The sequence below is a fragment of the Trichoderma evansii genome, assembly GCF_050947405.1.
Source record: "Trichoderma evansii strain SZMC 28006 chromosome Unknown GGI43scaffold_20, whole genome shotgun sequence".
NCBI lineage: Eukaryota > Fungi > Ascomycota > Sordariomycetes > Hypocreales > Hypocreaceae > Trichoderma > Trichoderma evansii.
In genome coordinates, this window is record NW_028145186.1 from 552,237 (window position 1) to 567,325 (window position 15,089).

At 49.4% G+C, this 15,089-nt stretch overlaps 5 protein-coding genes across 5 annotated transcripts in view; 2 read left to right on the top strand and 3 right to left on the bottom strand.

Moving 5' to 3' along the window:
* The window catches only part of GGI43DRAFT_184051 (uncharacterized protein), a 3,461-nt gene extending 537 nt beyond the window's left edge, over window positions 1–2,924 (top strand). Inside the window, exons 2-3 of the mRNA XM_083199863.1 lie at window positions 101–271; window positions 333–2,924. Coding sequence (XP_083057705.1) covers window positions 101–271; window positions 333–2,768 — 2,607 coding nt within the window. The 3' untranslated portion in view covers window positions 2,769–2,924. The remainder of the gene's footprint in view (window positions 1–100; window positions 272–332) is intronic.
* A 502-nt stretch (window positions 2,925–3,426) lies between these two features.
* Window positions 3,427–4,740, bottom strand: GGI43DRAFT_429984 (glycoside hydrolase family protein). The gene is made up of 2 exons (XM_083209195.1): window positions 3,968–4,740; window positions 3,427–3,874 (listed from the first exon to the last, which is right to left on the bottom strand). The coding sequence occupies exons 1-2, from the start codon at window positions 4,576–4,578 to the stop codon at window positions 3,607–3,609; spliced, it is 879 nt and encodes a 292-aa protein (XP_083057706.1). The 5' UTR covers window positions 4,579–4,740; the 3' UTR covers window positions 3,427–3,606.
* Window positions 4,741–7,642: 2,902 nt separating this feature from the next.
* Window positions 7,643–8,373, top strand: GGI43DRAFT_424837 (translation initiation factor eIF1; the record flags this gene model as incomplete). The annotated part of the gene is made up of 4 exons (XM_083208430.1): window positions 7,643–7,670; window positions 7,861–7,935; window positions 8,067–8,159; window positions 8,225–8,373. 4 exons carry the CDS (start codon window positions 7,643–7,645, stop codon window positions 8,371–8,373), a joined length of 345 nt encoding a protein of 114 aa, XP_083057707.1.
* A 1,030-nt stretch (window positions 8,374–9,403) lies between these two features.
* GGI43DRAFT_184605 (N-glycosylation protein-domain-containing protein) lies at window positions 9,404–11,196 on the bottom strand. The gene is made up of 4 exons (XM_083199865.1): window positions 10,293–11,196; window positions 10,157–10,212; window positions 9,907–10,054; window positions 9,404–9,786 (listed from the first exon to the last, which is right to left on the bottom strand). Exons 1-4 carry the CDS (start codon window positions 10,968–10,970, stop codon window positions 9,541–9,543), a joined length of 1,128 nt encoding a protein of 375 aa, XP_083057708.1. The 5' UTR covers window positions 10,971–11,196; the 3' UTR covers window positions 9,404–9,540.
* Window positions 11,197–12,048: 852 nt separating this feature from the next.
* GGI43DRAFT_184558 (uncharacterized protein) lies at window positions 12,049–13,868 on the bottom strand. Its single transcript, XM_083199864.1, has 2 exons — window positions 13,323–13,868; window positions 12,049–13,255 (listed from the first exon to the last, which is right to left on the bottom strand). The coding sequence occupies exons 1-2, from the start codon at window positions 13,471–13,473 to the stop codon at window positions 12,210–12,212; spliced, it is 1,197 nt and encodes a 398-aa protein (XP_083057709.1). The 5' UTR covers window positions 13,474–13,868; the 3' UTR covers window positions 12,049–12,209.
* Between the last annotated feature and the right edge of the window lie 1,221 nt (window positions 13,869–15,089).

Consider the following 15,089-nt stretch of genomic DNA (forward strand, 5'->3'; position numbering starts at 1 on the left):
TTCATTTGCCTACGCATTTTGACTTATCAACCCCCTGTTCTTGCCCTTCGGTCACAATTAAACGTCGTTTGCCCCACCCCCCCCTTCCCCCCCCCCCCTTTTTTTTTTTTTTTTTTTTGGGGGGGGGGCTCTTCTTCTTCTCCTTTTCCTGCTCTTTTTCCTGCTTAATATCGTTCTCCCTCTCCTTTTCTTTCTGCGAATCTTTCATACTTCGGAGACTTCTTTTTTAGTCCACGTACCGTCTCTGTATTTCGTGTTCTTCAACTGCTCTGTTAGTTAACTGCATCTACCTTTCCCCCTGCCTTACGTATCATATACTAAACTCGTCTCAGTTGCCAGCTTTCTTATTCAATCAACAGCATAATACCAACAAAACAACCAAGATGTCTTCCAGCTTCTACGGTCTTGTGGCTCCCATCAAGAGAAAGCACGCAGAAAACCTAACATGCTTCTTCTGCAATCACTTGCAGTTCGACCCCAACTTTGAATCGTTGCATGTAAGACAGTCCATCTCCACCCAGAGAACGAAGATTGAGGGTGAACCCGACGATTACTTCATCACCATTCCTACTCGATTCCTTCTCCGCGATGGCTGGGGCCCCAGAAATGACCAGGAGCTTCAAGACTGCCTGTATTGCCAGTTCCTGCATGATGCCCTCAACCTCTTTTTTTTAGAGCCCTCTATGAACTGGATCAAAGATGCTACGGGGACCTGGGATGGGCTTCTCTTGATCCACATCCGAAGAGGTTTCCCGCTCGTCCTTCAGTGCCAAAAAGTCATCCAATTTGATAAAAATTGGATCCACCTGCGAGCGGATATTGAAGTCTTCTGTCACGACCGGAGCGCATTATCGATTTGTGACTTCCCCAGCATGTACTTAGAGGCGCCAGAACTAGAAGAAATGCTGGAAGACAGAGAATGCGAAAACTTTATGAATTTCAACATGCGAAACTGCGGAGATGCAGCTGACCGCCTGGACGATTGTTATGTCACTCCCAATCGATTGCTGCATATTGACTGGTACGCCCAGGAGATTAGGTTGAAGCATATACCCGGAGGGCCTCAGGGGAAGCCGGGGGCGCCAGAAATCATGGAATATGCAACTCTAAGCCATTGTTGGTCAGAGACCGATCCAGACTTCCCAAGGCTTCTCAGACACAACATGCCAGACTGGTCAACCGGGTTTTCCTTTGACGATCTGCCACAGGCTATCCGGGATGCCGCTCAAGTCGCATACACGAACAAGATTGACTACCTCTGGATAGAGTCAATCTGCGTAATCCAGGACGATGCAGTGGATATTATGCTGCAAAAGCCGCACGTTGGTGCTTATTTCAGAGACTCCGTCATCACCATTGTGGCGGCTTCTTCAGCCTCGCCCAATGACTCGTTTTTGTATCCGCGTAGAAAAGATTGGATCACTAAGCAGATTGAATTCACAGCCCCTTCTGGTGGCACTGCCACCATCGATCTACGCAGGAGATATTCTCGCCAGACCTCTCCTCTCGACGCCACCGATGAGTCGTCCTACAAATCTCAGCTCAAATCCTTCCGGAGAACCGGGCCAATTTACCGTCAAGGGCGTTGCTACCAGGAAGCTCTCCTGGGAACCCGGGTGATCAGCTTCACCTCGGCGGCGATCACTGTAAACTGCAGGCGGCATAACCAGTGTACAGGGGACTTTACGTCCAGGTATAAGAGGAACAATGTCTTTAGAGGCTTGGTGTGTAATTACGAAGATCCAGCACTTTATAAAAAATATCTTGCCAAATATTCTGGGATCATTACGTTTGATGAAATGTTAAACATATGTAAGGGGCGAGAGGATACAGCCTTGTGGCTCCAGGCTGTGATGCAGTATACTGCGCGCAACATGATTGTCCACCCCAAAGACAAGTTATCGGGCATCGCTGGTCTGGCTAGCCTGACCTCGATGGCTCAGAAATTTCAGTATTTTGCAGGCCTCTGGCTAGCCAATCTACATGAAGGGCTTCTGTGGGAGGTGAGATTGCGTCCAGGACAGACACACGCTACCAGAATCATGTTCCCATTCAAGAATCAAAAGGCGCCCACTTTCTCCTGGGCCTCTGTCGACGCTGGGGTTTATTATACGGAGCCGTGGAAAGGACTCCTCGTTCCCGATGCCACGATAATTCAGGCTTGCTCCATGCCCAAAGCTCACGATCCTTTCGGTGACGTTGACGGAGGTTTTATCAAGCTAAAAGGCCGCCTTGTGAAATGCGAAGTTAGCCAGACGCTCTCAGGGCCCACCGGAACAAGAGGCAAACTGAGCGTTGCTCACTTTGACATGGAGGAGAAAGAGGACGGTGTGGATACCCCCAAGACTAAACGGGTTCCTTTTGTTGCAGATGGCTCGCTCATCATGGTTAAGAATAGAAAGCCGATGCGAGGCAAGGGGAAAGCATGTTTCAATTGTGCCTGTCGCATGATCAACAAGCGCAAGCTGGAATCCGAGCGCATCTCCTGTCACAGTGCCACGTTTTTGACGCGCAACCACTGCGAGTTTCGCAAAAACTCGCTCAAGCATGGCCAGAAACGGATCGTTGGTACGGCCTACGTACTGTGCCTTGGGTGGAGGGAGCCATACAATGATGATGTTAATCGCCATGAGCATCCCAATTTTGAGGGGCTGGTACTGACTGCTTCGCTGCGGTATCCGGGAGCTTTTGAGCGCATTGGCTGCATCAGAAACGTCCCTGCGGCGATATATGGAAGGGGTGGACACAAGATTATCACTCTGGTGTAGTTTTGAGGATTCGTTCTCCCTTGTGAGGTTTTTTGGATAGGAGTTGGGCCTTATTGGACGGCGTTTGGAGAGTTTTTGAGACTTGGCGTCTGGTGCTTTTGGTTGTTTCCTTTGTTTTTCTTGTATTTAGTCAACAAACTTTCAGAAATGTCTGGTCAGCTTAGCTTGGTCGAAGCCCTTGGGTAGAAAGAGAGGCATTTACGCTTCCTGCAATACGGAGCGTCACGCCATATCATTCAGCCGTGAGGGGAGCTGAATAGTTTGGCGGGTTGCTCCGTGTTGCGAGAAGCGCAAATACCTCCCTTTCTACTTTTAGCTTTTTCCTTTGATGAAGTTGATCAGCACAAAAAAAGAAAAAAAAAAGTATAATAATAAAATTGTAAAACCCGCAACAATGCCTTCATCTTGACCACGTCTGGTGTACCTTGTCGCTTCTTCTTTGTTTCCTCTCTCTCTCTCTCTCTCTCTCTCTCTCTCTCTCTCTCTCTCTCTCTCTCTCTCTCTCTCTCTCTCTCTCTCCCTCTCTCTAATTCGGTTTACTAGGCAGGTACTTACTAACTCATCACATAAACTGAGCTTGGAAAGAGCCTGCTCCTGCTTGCTATTTGTATTTATTTCTTCTCAGTTGTAAGAGTAAAGATCTCAATTCTGCCCTTCTCTTTGTGTCATCCATCTCTTGATCTTCTTTTTTGCACCATCTCTAGTGTGAGATGGGCCTCTGCCGCTCCTCCTGTTGATATCATGTACAGGCGATCTCATTTATATACAGACATGTACTCTCTTCGTTTGTATATACTAATTATTGTTTATTCTTTCTCCAGCATGATCAATCAAGCATCTAGTTGTTAGACGTGGGAATTACGCCGGTCAAGCCAAATCCAAGATACAAAGATCCAATGTCAGTCAGGTGTCCCGCGTTGTTCAAAAAGGTGGCGTTGGGTCCGACGTTGCTAACGTCGGACCGGAAGGCGCCAAAGTAGCTGTAGCGCTCCAGAGAGCTGAGGCCGTCCATGTAGCTCGCGCTCTGGTTGAAGAATTGTTGCGTGGTGGCGAGATCTTGGTTGGGATCGGCGTACTCGGTCACCCAGATCTTCTTGCCGGGGAATCTGCATCAGGTAAGATATTAGCTATTTACAATGCCAGCTTTACTCTGACGAATAAACATCGCATAGAACAATGGAAGCAAAAGCTAAACTTACGCCGTGGCATATTGGTTAATGTGGCTCTCCAGTCCCCCAAGGTTGTCGTACCAGTGCAAGGGGATGAAATCATAGGGGCACTGCGTTTTAAGGATATTGGTACAGTTTGCCAGGAACTGGTTCGTCCAATCGAATCCAGAAGGAGCACCGGTCACGGCTGGGATCCCCAGTTTGACTCCGAGCTTCTGTAGAGGGACGAAATTGGCGATCCAAGCAAGAGCGGCGTTGGCAGGCGTTACATCACTGCCGCCCCAAGCAGAAGGGGCATCGGGTTCGTTGAAAGACAAGACATGTGAAATGGGCGTGCCGGTGTTGATTAGATTGACGACGCTGTCATGAAAAGCAGTGTCCTGGGATGGGTTTGGTCCAACTCCCCACATCATGGGCACAAACTCGAAGCGAGACTGCGAGATGGACGTGTAATCCGAGCTAGGCAGGTTGCCATAGTTGTAGTACCAGGTAAGATCTGAGCCTGTCTGAACCCAGATGGAGTTGTCCTGCAGGGTGGTCGAGTTGGGGATAAAGATGAGGCCGCGCTTTGCTGAGGGAGAGGCGGACACGAGAACTGGCGAGAGCAGTGCCCCAGCACCGATGAGGAGCTTGTTAACCATGGCGTCTAGTTATCAGGAGTCCAAGTAATAAGACAGAGATGGATGAATAGGGGACGGATCAAAAGGTTATGCGAATGATCATAGAAGAGATGGGAGACAGTGGAATTCTGCTGAGACGAAAGAAAGGGTTTCAAACCATGGCAAGTTTATATATCCGCTGAATGCCCATGGTATCTGGCAAGGAGAATTAAAGATAGCCCCTGTCCTCCCCGACGATTACGATAGCCGGGCCTTGTTCCTGGGTATGAAGAAGGATCTCAACGCCATCAACCCTACCAAGGGTTCAGAACCTTCAAGCATTGGTGGCAGCGCATGTCGTACTATCGGGCCGAGAATTCGACAAATGGGTCATCCCGTACCAGCATTGTCTATGCATCTACGATTCTTTCCATGGTGTTGGATTCCCGGGACCGAGACTCCCCGATACGCTACATATCCGGAATCTACGTTGTATACCGTTCCGAGGTGCATTTGACACTACATGCTGGCACACAGCCATTTTAGGGCCGAAAAATGCAAATGGAGAGCAGTTGTCAAGAGCAAGTATGCATATGAATTCGGCCCTTAAACTAGCAGGCTTCCTTTCAAGCTTCCCACTCAAGGTTAGTATAGCTTCGTTGACAGGTCCGGGGTGTGTATGAGACGGCGCGAGCAAGTGGAACCAAAGCAGTGTCGTTGACACGCCTCTATTTTACTTGGAACTGTCTAGTGTTCCTCGAGTAGAATAACAGGAGGCAATACGCAAAGATGTTTGTGAGCATTCAACGCCCATGTATTCACGTATTCATACGCACAAAGAACTAATAATAGGTAGAGATTGAATGCATGCCGTAAGCAAATCAGAAGATACAAGCGGATGTTAGTTGCGGCTCGGGGTTAATTACGGGCCTCATAACAAGGATGGGAACGATGGCCATATTACAATGGCTTTTCCCCTGAGGATATTCAGAATTTGCACACACTCTCTGCTGCATCGAATTGTTGTATTTGATGCTACTATTGAGAGAGAAGCTACTGCTGTTTAATGTTAGTAGCGGCCATTGATTGACTCAGTACGAGTCGCAACCCTGCAGCGAAGCGGAACAGATCCCCCGCATCTGCCCGGCATATGTGAACCCAGAGCCCACTTTGCGGGGGTTTTGAATTGAATCCTTGCCAAGGACAAGGCGTTGCGTATTAGAGAAGCCTTTTAACAAGCAACAAGCAGCAACAGCTTCTTGCATTCCCAACATCACATCTTAGTAGTATTGCTGAGACTCGCGATATAACAGCAGCGCTTATTGGCGGAATCGCTTTCTAGGCAATGGTTTAAATCTTAGTGGCTGGCTCTTCAGTCAACTGCTAGGAAGAAAAAAACGGGGTGCATGTGTGGAGACTTGCTTTGAATACCTGGCATCTAACTGGCTGCAAGTTGGATAAAGCTCGAGAGGGCAAAGGGCTGAGATGCAGCGAAGCTCGAAGCATGAGAACTCCAGAAACTTGGAGACTTTTTTTTTTTTTTTTCTGTTCAACGGATAGGTGTTGGTGACTATGAAAGCTGCCATTTGAAAGTTAATACGACAATGTTCACGAAATGGACAAGTTAGGGCTGCTGCTACACTACTGTAAGTGAAGAGTATTACAGCCCAACCAACTCTTTCAGCATATCATCTTCATTCAACCCCAGCATTTATATTCCGAGACTCTTGATTTGTTCATATCAAAGAGATCAGGATGAAAATGTTAGCAAGGACTATGGATGAGATTCAGGTCATCTCCTACTACATATAGCGTCTATGAATTGGCAGGGCAAGGCTAGCTACCCTGTAGAAAAAGAGCAGCGAAACCCCTTTTTTCCCTCCTTTCTCGGCTCGTGACAGCCCGAATTCAACGCAGCTTACGAGCTATTGTCGGTCGTGCATGTGATTTATCACTACTGGGGATGAAAAGGGCAAAATGCAAATGCTTTGTGGGTGAGAAAGGGCACATGTGAACAGCTAGTGATGCAGGACGACCTAGTTGCTGCGGCTCGCGAAGTACATGGCAAAAAATAGAGTGAGAATGAGAGCTGAGATGGCTGTTATTGGACGTCATTAACCATGTTCAGGCACCGGTAATGCCTTGTATGTTTACCTGATTCCCTGTTGTTGGGAGCCAATAACGAATACTTTCTACTGCTGCATAGGTACTAGGTATACATATATCGTTGAGTAAATGGGCGTTTACCACCCACTCGCTTATGATGCTTATGATGCTCCTATTTTCAAGCCATGCCAACTCAACGAGTTAGGCGAAACCGTTGCGGCAGGCCCGACAAGCCCAGCCCAATTCAAATTGCTGCAGCTGCAGGGTGGCGGCGGCGCCTCCAAACATTGGCCGCTGCGAGACAGACTGGCGACAGACTGGCGGACAGTGCGACATGGCGGTGTGTCTGTTGTGCTTGACGAAATACGTGCGTGTGGCTGGAGGAGAGGTGGCAAGCACAGTCTATGTGTTGTGTGCACTGTATTATGCCAAGTATATTATATAGTTTCATACAGTGCCAAAAGTGAAGCACACAGTACAGCGCCTCGTTTCCAAAGCCTTCTTTCCCACCGCCTTGATCGCTCGCCGGGTGGGGCCCTGGCCGTCTTCGTTTCCTCGCGGTACCTGCCCCTTCGCCGCATCTACCCGCCAAACCACAGGTACCCTTCCAACTTCCTCTCCTCCTCCCTTCTGTCGCCCCCCCACCTTTTTGCGCCCACCTTCTTGCGCATTCAAACCTTGAACCAATCTTTTCCCTTCAAACTCTCCCCCCTTTTGCCTCTTCAACAAATCTCCAGTCTCAGCTCACCTGACGCGCATTCTTCCTTCTTTCATCATCCGTCACGCCAGCCCAAGCCTCAGACTCTTTGCGCAACCGCCTCCCAAGACTTTGAGCCGCCGGCCACAACTACAAAAACCGTAACAGGTCCCCTAACCCCGCGAAGTCTTTCTCACCACTCAAAACACCTCAAGAGATCGTCGCCTTTTCGCAGCCGCCGGTCCAACTCCCCTCTCACCCAAACACTTTTTTCCCACGAGACACCCCGGAACATCCGAGTTTATGTCCATCGAAAATCTCAAGTCCTTCGGTACGTTTTCGCCTTTGATCTTTTCCATCATGCTCTTCAGCTGGGGTTGTTTTTGTCGTGTGAGGCGCGCCCACGAATGGGGCGGGCCCCACGTCTGAGCAGAAGCCTTTGCATCCTATCTTTTACACTCTCACTATGACGTGTTTCGCCTTTGACATCTGACTGACCGATGCTTTTTTGTTCATCACAGACCCCTTCGCCGAAGCCGACGACGACACCGGTGATACCAAAAAGGTCGAGAATCACATCCATATTCGTATTCAACGTAGGTTTTTTTCTTATCCCAACCCCCTCATCTCTTTCTTATCGCTTGTCGCGCGCTTGCGATAGGCGAGCGATTGACCTAAAAAGCGTGATATATCTTTCAAGAAACAATTTATTGACATTTTGCCACAGAGCGCAATGGTCGCAAGTCTCTGACCACTGTCACTGGTCTTCCTGCTAAGTTCGACCCCGGCAAGATTCTGACCTTCTTCAGGAAGGAATTCGGTATGTCGACAGCCCCCCAACACTATATTTGACGACCTCTAACTGATTCTCCTCTCTCTCTGTAGCTTGCAATGGCAACAAGGTCAATGACGAAAAGGCCGGCGAGGTGATCCAGCTCCAGGGTGACCAACGCAAGAAGGTCATGGATTTCCTCGTTGACAAGAAGGCCGGTCTCGGTCTCAACCCCGATAACATCACCGTTCACGGTGCTTAAATCGTCCTCTTTGCGCCGCCGTCCCCGCCACCCTTCCAGCGACTTGGCTTCACAGCATGCTGGTGATGAGTGTGTCGGAATGAGGCTGGTCGAGCAGCCTGTGCATACATTTTACACGGGTTCGCTTACTGCCACTACCTTCATTATCTAGCCGATATTGCTATGTGCCCAATTCGCTTCATACGATAAAGCCTCAACCCCCCCGGCATAATCCACCGGTTTGCGGGTAGCAGTGTCTTTGGAAGGTCTGGTCGGTCGGATGCAATAGAGGATAGGGTAGAGTGAGAGCTTTTATCAGCTTATTGGCTTTATTTATGCACCCGGGCCTGCTGTGCAGTAGCGCAGCGGCTTACGAATGATCAATATCTTTTTTTTTTGTTCTTCAGTTTGACATCAAGTTTGATGCGGATGATGAGGGAGGGAAAGATGCGCTGGATCTGAATCTTGGATGCAGGCCTAGAGACTGGTTCCTGTTAATAGGCTACTATTCTTTTTTACTTGGCCATTGCATTTCCCTTTTCAATTGCAGTCTTGATTGTCGGACAGGCCTAGTCGTAGTTTTAGGGCATATAGATAATACAATGCCAACCACGCGTGGTGCGACGACAGTTTTCTACACATGTATGCACTGATGTGAATGTTTTCCAACGCATCATCTATTCAAAAAGAAATCTAACATTTGAGAAGAAGAAAAAAAGGTAAAAGAGGCTTAAAATATCCCCCTGCTGCGACAAACACAAGAACAGCTTTTCCCGTGACGCCTTGTAGTATATAAAGCAGAAACATGGCAATCCAGGTGGCTATGACAATTATAGCCACTGTCTGACCAAAAAAGCCCTTCCAACAAAACCAACGCCTGTATAGCCAAATCCGAGCCAAGGGAAATGGAAATAATACACCTCTATCAAAAGAGCAATTGCAAGCCGTTGAAACAAGTTGGTGGTATATCCGACTCAAAGTCAAAAAACAAGTATTTCGTGTCATATCGTTCGTTTTCACTCTCGTCCTCCCCCCTCCCCCCTCCCCCTCCCCCTACTCCCCTCTTCTTCTGTTTCCCCTCCATTCCCCCTCTTTCTTATTTCTCTGTTCCCTTGTCAAGGCCCTTCTGCCTACATAAAACCGGTCTCTTTTTTTCTCATGGTATCTCATATCGGCCAGTGGTAATCTTTATCGCTCGGCGTATTCGTGAATCAGAGTCTTTGCATGGGCTACCAAAAGTTTGCCCTCTTCCCAGAGGTGGTTACCTTTTGACACCACGGGCATGATGGGGTAATCGCTTTGGTACGTCTGCATGTGGGCCAGCAGCACAATCATGGTGATGTAACTGGCTATGGAGAAGACATTGACAGATGTCGACGTCTCCTTTCGGATATTAATCTTTTGGTGCGTTACGTGATAGCATATGGTAAGCGTCTGTGGGGGGCAATTGGTCAACGTCGTACACTCGATGGGCTCTTCTTCCTCTGGTCCGCCGGTTTCTTCAAAGGGGGAGGTGTTCATCTCGCCAAATAGGGTCAGGAGGAGGGTCCATACTGTGGCTATGCTGACCCAGCCAGGTAGCAGCAGTCGTGGGTCTTGGAATCCGCCAGTCAGGGACAGCACCGTGAGGGTGAGGTAGGCATTGACGGCATTGATAGATAGGAGCCGTACTATTGTGGCCTGAGGAGTATAGTGGATGAGCCTGGAGAGTTTGAATCCAGTGTCAGCCGGCTTCAGCAGGTAAATGTAAGAGTAAAGGGAAAGGGGGTCAAGAGGGGAGAATTAGAAGCTTTGTAATATATACCATCGAGACATGAGGCAGTCGGTGAAGAAGAAGGCCAGATAGCCGCATGCGAAGCACTAGAATATCCCAAAACATGTAATTAGTTTTCTGTATCCCAATCGTTTTCTTGATCTTCTTGAATAGTCCAAGGACGCACCCAAATAGTCGCCAAGGCCGTCTCGGTAACAGCATAAGGAGCTGCTGCCATCATAGCCGCTGCCCCGCTGCCAAGCTGTTCTCCAACGCACGACGAGAGAGTAGATGTCTGCAGGGGGTCATGGCCACTGGAATCGCAGCTCCCGCTCGGCGGCCTCACGAGCAGAAACTGGTCCGGCGGTCCTGGTAAGAAGTGTATCAATAATCGCAGCAGCGATGGTAGCCCCCACCACAGAGCCGGTAGGATGGAGCAAAGGCGCAAGGCGAAGAGCCAAGGATGCCATGGTTTCGGGACATTGAGGACGACGGCAACGCGGGGTTGTAGCATGGACGGCATGGGAGGTGTAGCCGTGGAGGACGAGGCTGAGGATAAGGCTGAAGTCGAGGTTGCTGTAGCGGCAGCATCACCGGCGGCAGAGTCGGGAGAAGCCGAGGTAGAAGACGTCGTCTTTTCGGCAGAGAGGTTGGAGGTTGAGCGAAAGCGCCGTCGTGGAAGAGAAGGGGGTTGAGACTGGGTTCGAGCTGGAGGAGCGCATGATGACGGGTCGCTTGTCGTCAATGCTGACGATGAGCGAGCTTGCGGATGAGGAGAAGCTGGAGAGAGAGAGCTGGAGAGCGGCGCGAGAGCGGGAGCGGCGGACGAGCCCTCATAGGGCGGAGGGTTCGTCGCCGTCGCCATTCGGAGGAGCTGTGGTTTATGCCATGGGCTGGCCGGAAGCGAAGAGGTGGACAATCCTGGGCGAGCTTTTCCCTTTTTTTATTCCTTTGTCGTCGCAAGCAAAGCTGTGGAGTGGAGAGTAGAGCTGTGTTGCTCGAAGTCAATTCGCAGACTAGAGAAAAAATAAAATTTATGGAGAGGAATATTGGCAATCCAAAAATGGGCGAGAGTTTGTGCTATGCAGGAAGAGGAGATGCTATTATGGACCAGAGCTTGGAAATATTAATAGAACCGAACCTCTCCCCCGTTAGCATTAGTAGGGACTTAGTGGAGCGAGCGGGTTCTGGCGAGGGTCGGCTCGGTTGATGCAATTGCGGCTACTAAGGACTGCTAGAAATTCCACCTAGCACTGATAAGGATGTCTCACATAAAAATAGGTTGGCAGAGATGGTGCTTTGAATAGGCATTTGCTATTGCCAAAGGGAGGTATGAAGGGTTGGGGTGGCTGGAAATAGTTCAATGCTGCCGCTATTAGCCTCAGTGCTGGGCTGGGACATGCTGTAATGGCGTCAAGTTAATTTCGCACCTGGCATCATACAGGCTGTAATGCTTCGTATCCAGCAGCAGCCTTCCACTGGAGGGAGTTTAACTGAGGACAAGTTGGCCACTGAAAAGGGAGGTTTCTCAGCCCAATTTACTTTTTTCTTTAGCGGGCTGGATTAGGCAAGCCGGGCGAAAGGCACCTGCTTCTTTCTGCTGCATGTAACTGTAGCTGCAGTTGCAATTGCAGGTGTAAATTGCAACTGCAACGGCAACTGCAAGGCACAGGCACAGGCACAGCCCAATCATTACCTCGACATGCCTGAAATTCAGTGACGTGGGAGTCGCATCTGCTCGCGTGCCCCTTGTACCGCGTGCCCAACCACACAAAGAAATCATCAATCTACTTCACCATCTGTTTTACAAGCACTAAAGAAGGCAGAGAAGATGAGACTTTTTATTGTGCTACCAACTAAAATCCCACTCTTCATTTTATCCAACTCGTCCCCTTTCCTACTCCGTGTAAAGAATGGTGCGCTACCCAAGGGTATGCGTATTAATAATTCTTTGCAATAACACAGTAAAGCCTTGATTGCAACGCGTCGATTGTGCAAGTCGAATCAACAAGAGGCTCCATACAAACTCGCTCATCTGATACCACCTTCCCGAGATGTACAGAGTTCACTCTTACGAATTCGACCGGTCCTTGTGTCTGGCAGTTCAAAAGAACTTGCCAGCAACCGAGGTTTGGACCTCAGTCACGAGCTGAGCATCATCCTCCTCAGCCTCGGCATCAGCAATGGGGCGATCAAGAGCATCGAAACGCTCTCCGCGCGATTTTGCCTGAATAAACTGCACGGATAGCCTCAACACCAAAGCGATAAAGCCCCAGATGATGCCACCCACAGGGGCCGCCACAAAAGCTCCAAAGGCCCCCCAATCTCCTTCGTAGAGGCCCTGCTCGAGCAAGATAAGTTCGCCACCGCTCTTGGCATCGCCATAGTAGATGGTGCCGTAAATGAAGACGGTCAAGATACCGCCCAGTCCTCCCACCACGACTTCGAACCCGCGCCACCAGTAAAAGCTGTCGATCAAGCCGAGACAGAGCGGAGGGATGGTTGCCGCCGAGGCAAGATCACTAATGAGAAAGATTTGGAGGATAGACGGCGCCTTAAGGGCAATCACCACCGTGGGAATGATGACGAGTACAACCAGCACACGGATGATCCAGATGTTCAGGCGGTTGCGGAACAAGTCGTTGGACGCGGATGAAATCATGGCTGACTGTAAGCTGTCAAATGCAGAGACACTCAAGCTGACCACCATGACCAAAACGATTCCTACTACCCAGTTTGGTAGCTGCTCGAGCAATGCAAAGAACGCAAGCGAGCCATCAATGTCCGATTCTCCAGGCCAAGCACCTGTCCATGCCGCGATGAGACCTGTAGCGCCAACCAAGGTAAGGATACAAAGGACTGCTACTGTCGCAACTGACACGCCGATCCACAAGTCCTTGTCCGTCTTGGATGAAAACGTACGCAGCCAAAAGTTGGACAAGAAGAAGTCGTTTGTCAGGACGGCAACAGGGAGGATATATACCAGCTGCCACCCCACAAGGCTGGCCTTGGTGAGGCCCGATGAATCGATGAGATCACGGTCAATCTCTGCCTTGACTCCGATGGTGATGGTGGCGATGATGATGAGGCCGACGACCATGGCTCCTTGAATGACGTCTGTCAAGAACGAAATTCGGAATCCACCAAGAGCTTGCACAGGCAATTCATGTTAGCCATGACCATCTCTACACTAATATTTTACATGCTCTCAACTTACAGGTATAAATAGTCGTGACAACACATTCCACAATGATAACTGGGAGCCCGTCAAGACCTGTCAGAGCATTGACAACTTGTCCGACGGCCGAAAGCTCGGCAACCATGTAAAGGAATAGCGTAACCAGAGTCATGAAACTCAGATACAGCATAGCAACCGTGCCATATCGTTCACGTGTCCACTCGGTCAAGACGAATCCATCTGGGCACTTTCGACGGAGTATGGGACCCAGAGCGGCAAAGATAAGCAAAGGCAGCGCCGATGCCAAGGCGTACACCACAACACCCTGAACACCCGCGATGGTTGCGAGCTGTGGGTACGAAAACAGGATACCGGATCCCAGGGCTATACAGGTCAGCAAAACATAACCCGACAAAAGGGGGGAAGAACAAAAAAGGGGGATCTGGAGCGGCAGCACGTTTCCCACGCAAGCATTAACTTGATCGAGTATTCACGGTACAATCTCAGCTTCGTTGCCACAGCCGCGACATCTCCCGCAAGAACAGAATAAAAGACGTCTCATCTCGAAGAATAATGAGAGCAACTTCTTCTGGTTGGGGTTGGATCTCGTAAAGCTGCTTCAACTCGGCGCCCGTAGTGAGCCGCATCCTCTCCCCCCCTCTTGGTCCCCAACGATGGACATCTTTTGGATTCTCTGATTCTCTTTTCCTCCCCTTCTCTTCTTCTTTTACCTCCTCCAGTGCCCGTAATGGCGAGAGTGGGCGTTAAAGCCCCTTCGGTTAGTAGTAGAGAGCGAGATGTATATCGCAGGGGAGAGAGGGGGAGAGGGACGAAGATTGCTTTGAGGGTTACGAACCTATTCAGTCTACAAGTCGAGGTAGGCTTTTTTTTTTTTCTGCGATCTGTCTTGGCAAAACGATTGCGCTTCCGTGCTTCATCTATGCGCAGGCGCACACGAGATGGAACGCTTGAACAATTGCCATGATTGAAAGTTACTGCTACCGCTCCACAGACATCCTATTCTGTCTGTCTAAGACAATTCACCGAGCCAAGATTGCTCTTGCGCACGACTCACCCGAGGCGATGAAGTTGAATGCCAGAGGCCAGGCTGCAGAGAACATGCACAAGTTAGTTGATCGTGCACAACACCGGAATCATATGAGCCACGTAGAGGGAAAGAGCGCCAAGACGCCATCTGTTTGTTTCTGACCAGTCTGTGTCCTGTTGCCGGAGAGAAAGTCCGTGTTGGACTGCTTTCTCATCTTCCAGGCAATGCCGGTGCCCATGACTCTAGAATCCATGTTAGCTAAACCCTACGGAGCTTTGGTATGCTTCTTCCAAGCTTGAGTTTTACGCACAGGAAGAAGCCATAGGTAACGTAGATGATCGCGTTCGACGCGGCAAACGATGGTTGGCCCATTTTATTTCGGTTCTCGCCGCTTTGAAACGTATACGCGTACTATTTGTTTTTGATTGTTGGGGTAAAAAAAAAAAAAAAAAAAAAAAAAAAAAAATAAGACGACAAAATATCAGATAGAAATAGCTGCAGCCTGGCTCGAAATTCGATTTGGCGCTCTCACTCTGCAGCGATGTCCAAGTTATGGCTGTAGTGAGATTGCTGCCAACGAGGGAAAATTCTGCGTGCTGGGGAGATTACCCTTGGCGTGGCGCTACCAAAGCCGGCAACCAGGGCACCCTACTTACCTGCCGATAGGTGGCTACAAGGTAATATCTTATGTCCAATCAAGGTCTAAGAGTGAATAGTTTTGATGTTCTCTAATCACTTCGGCATTATAGGTAATTATG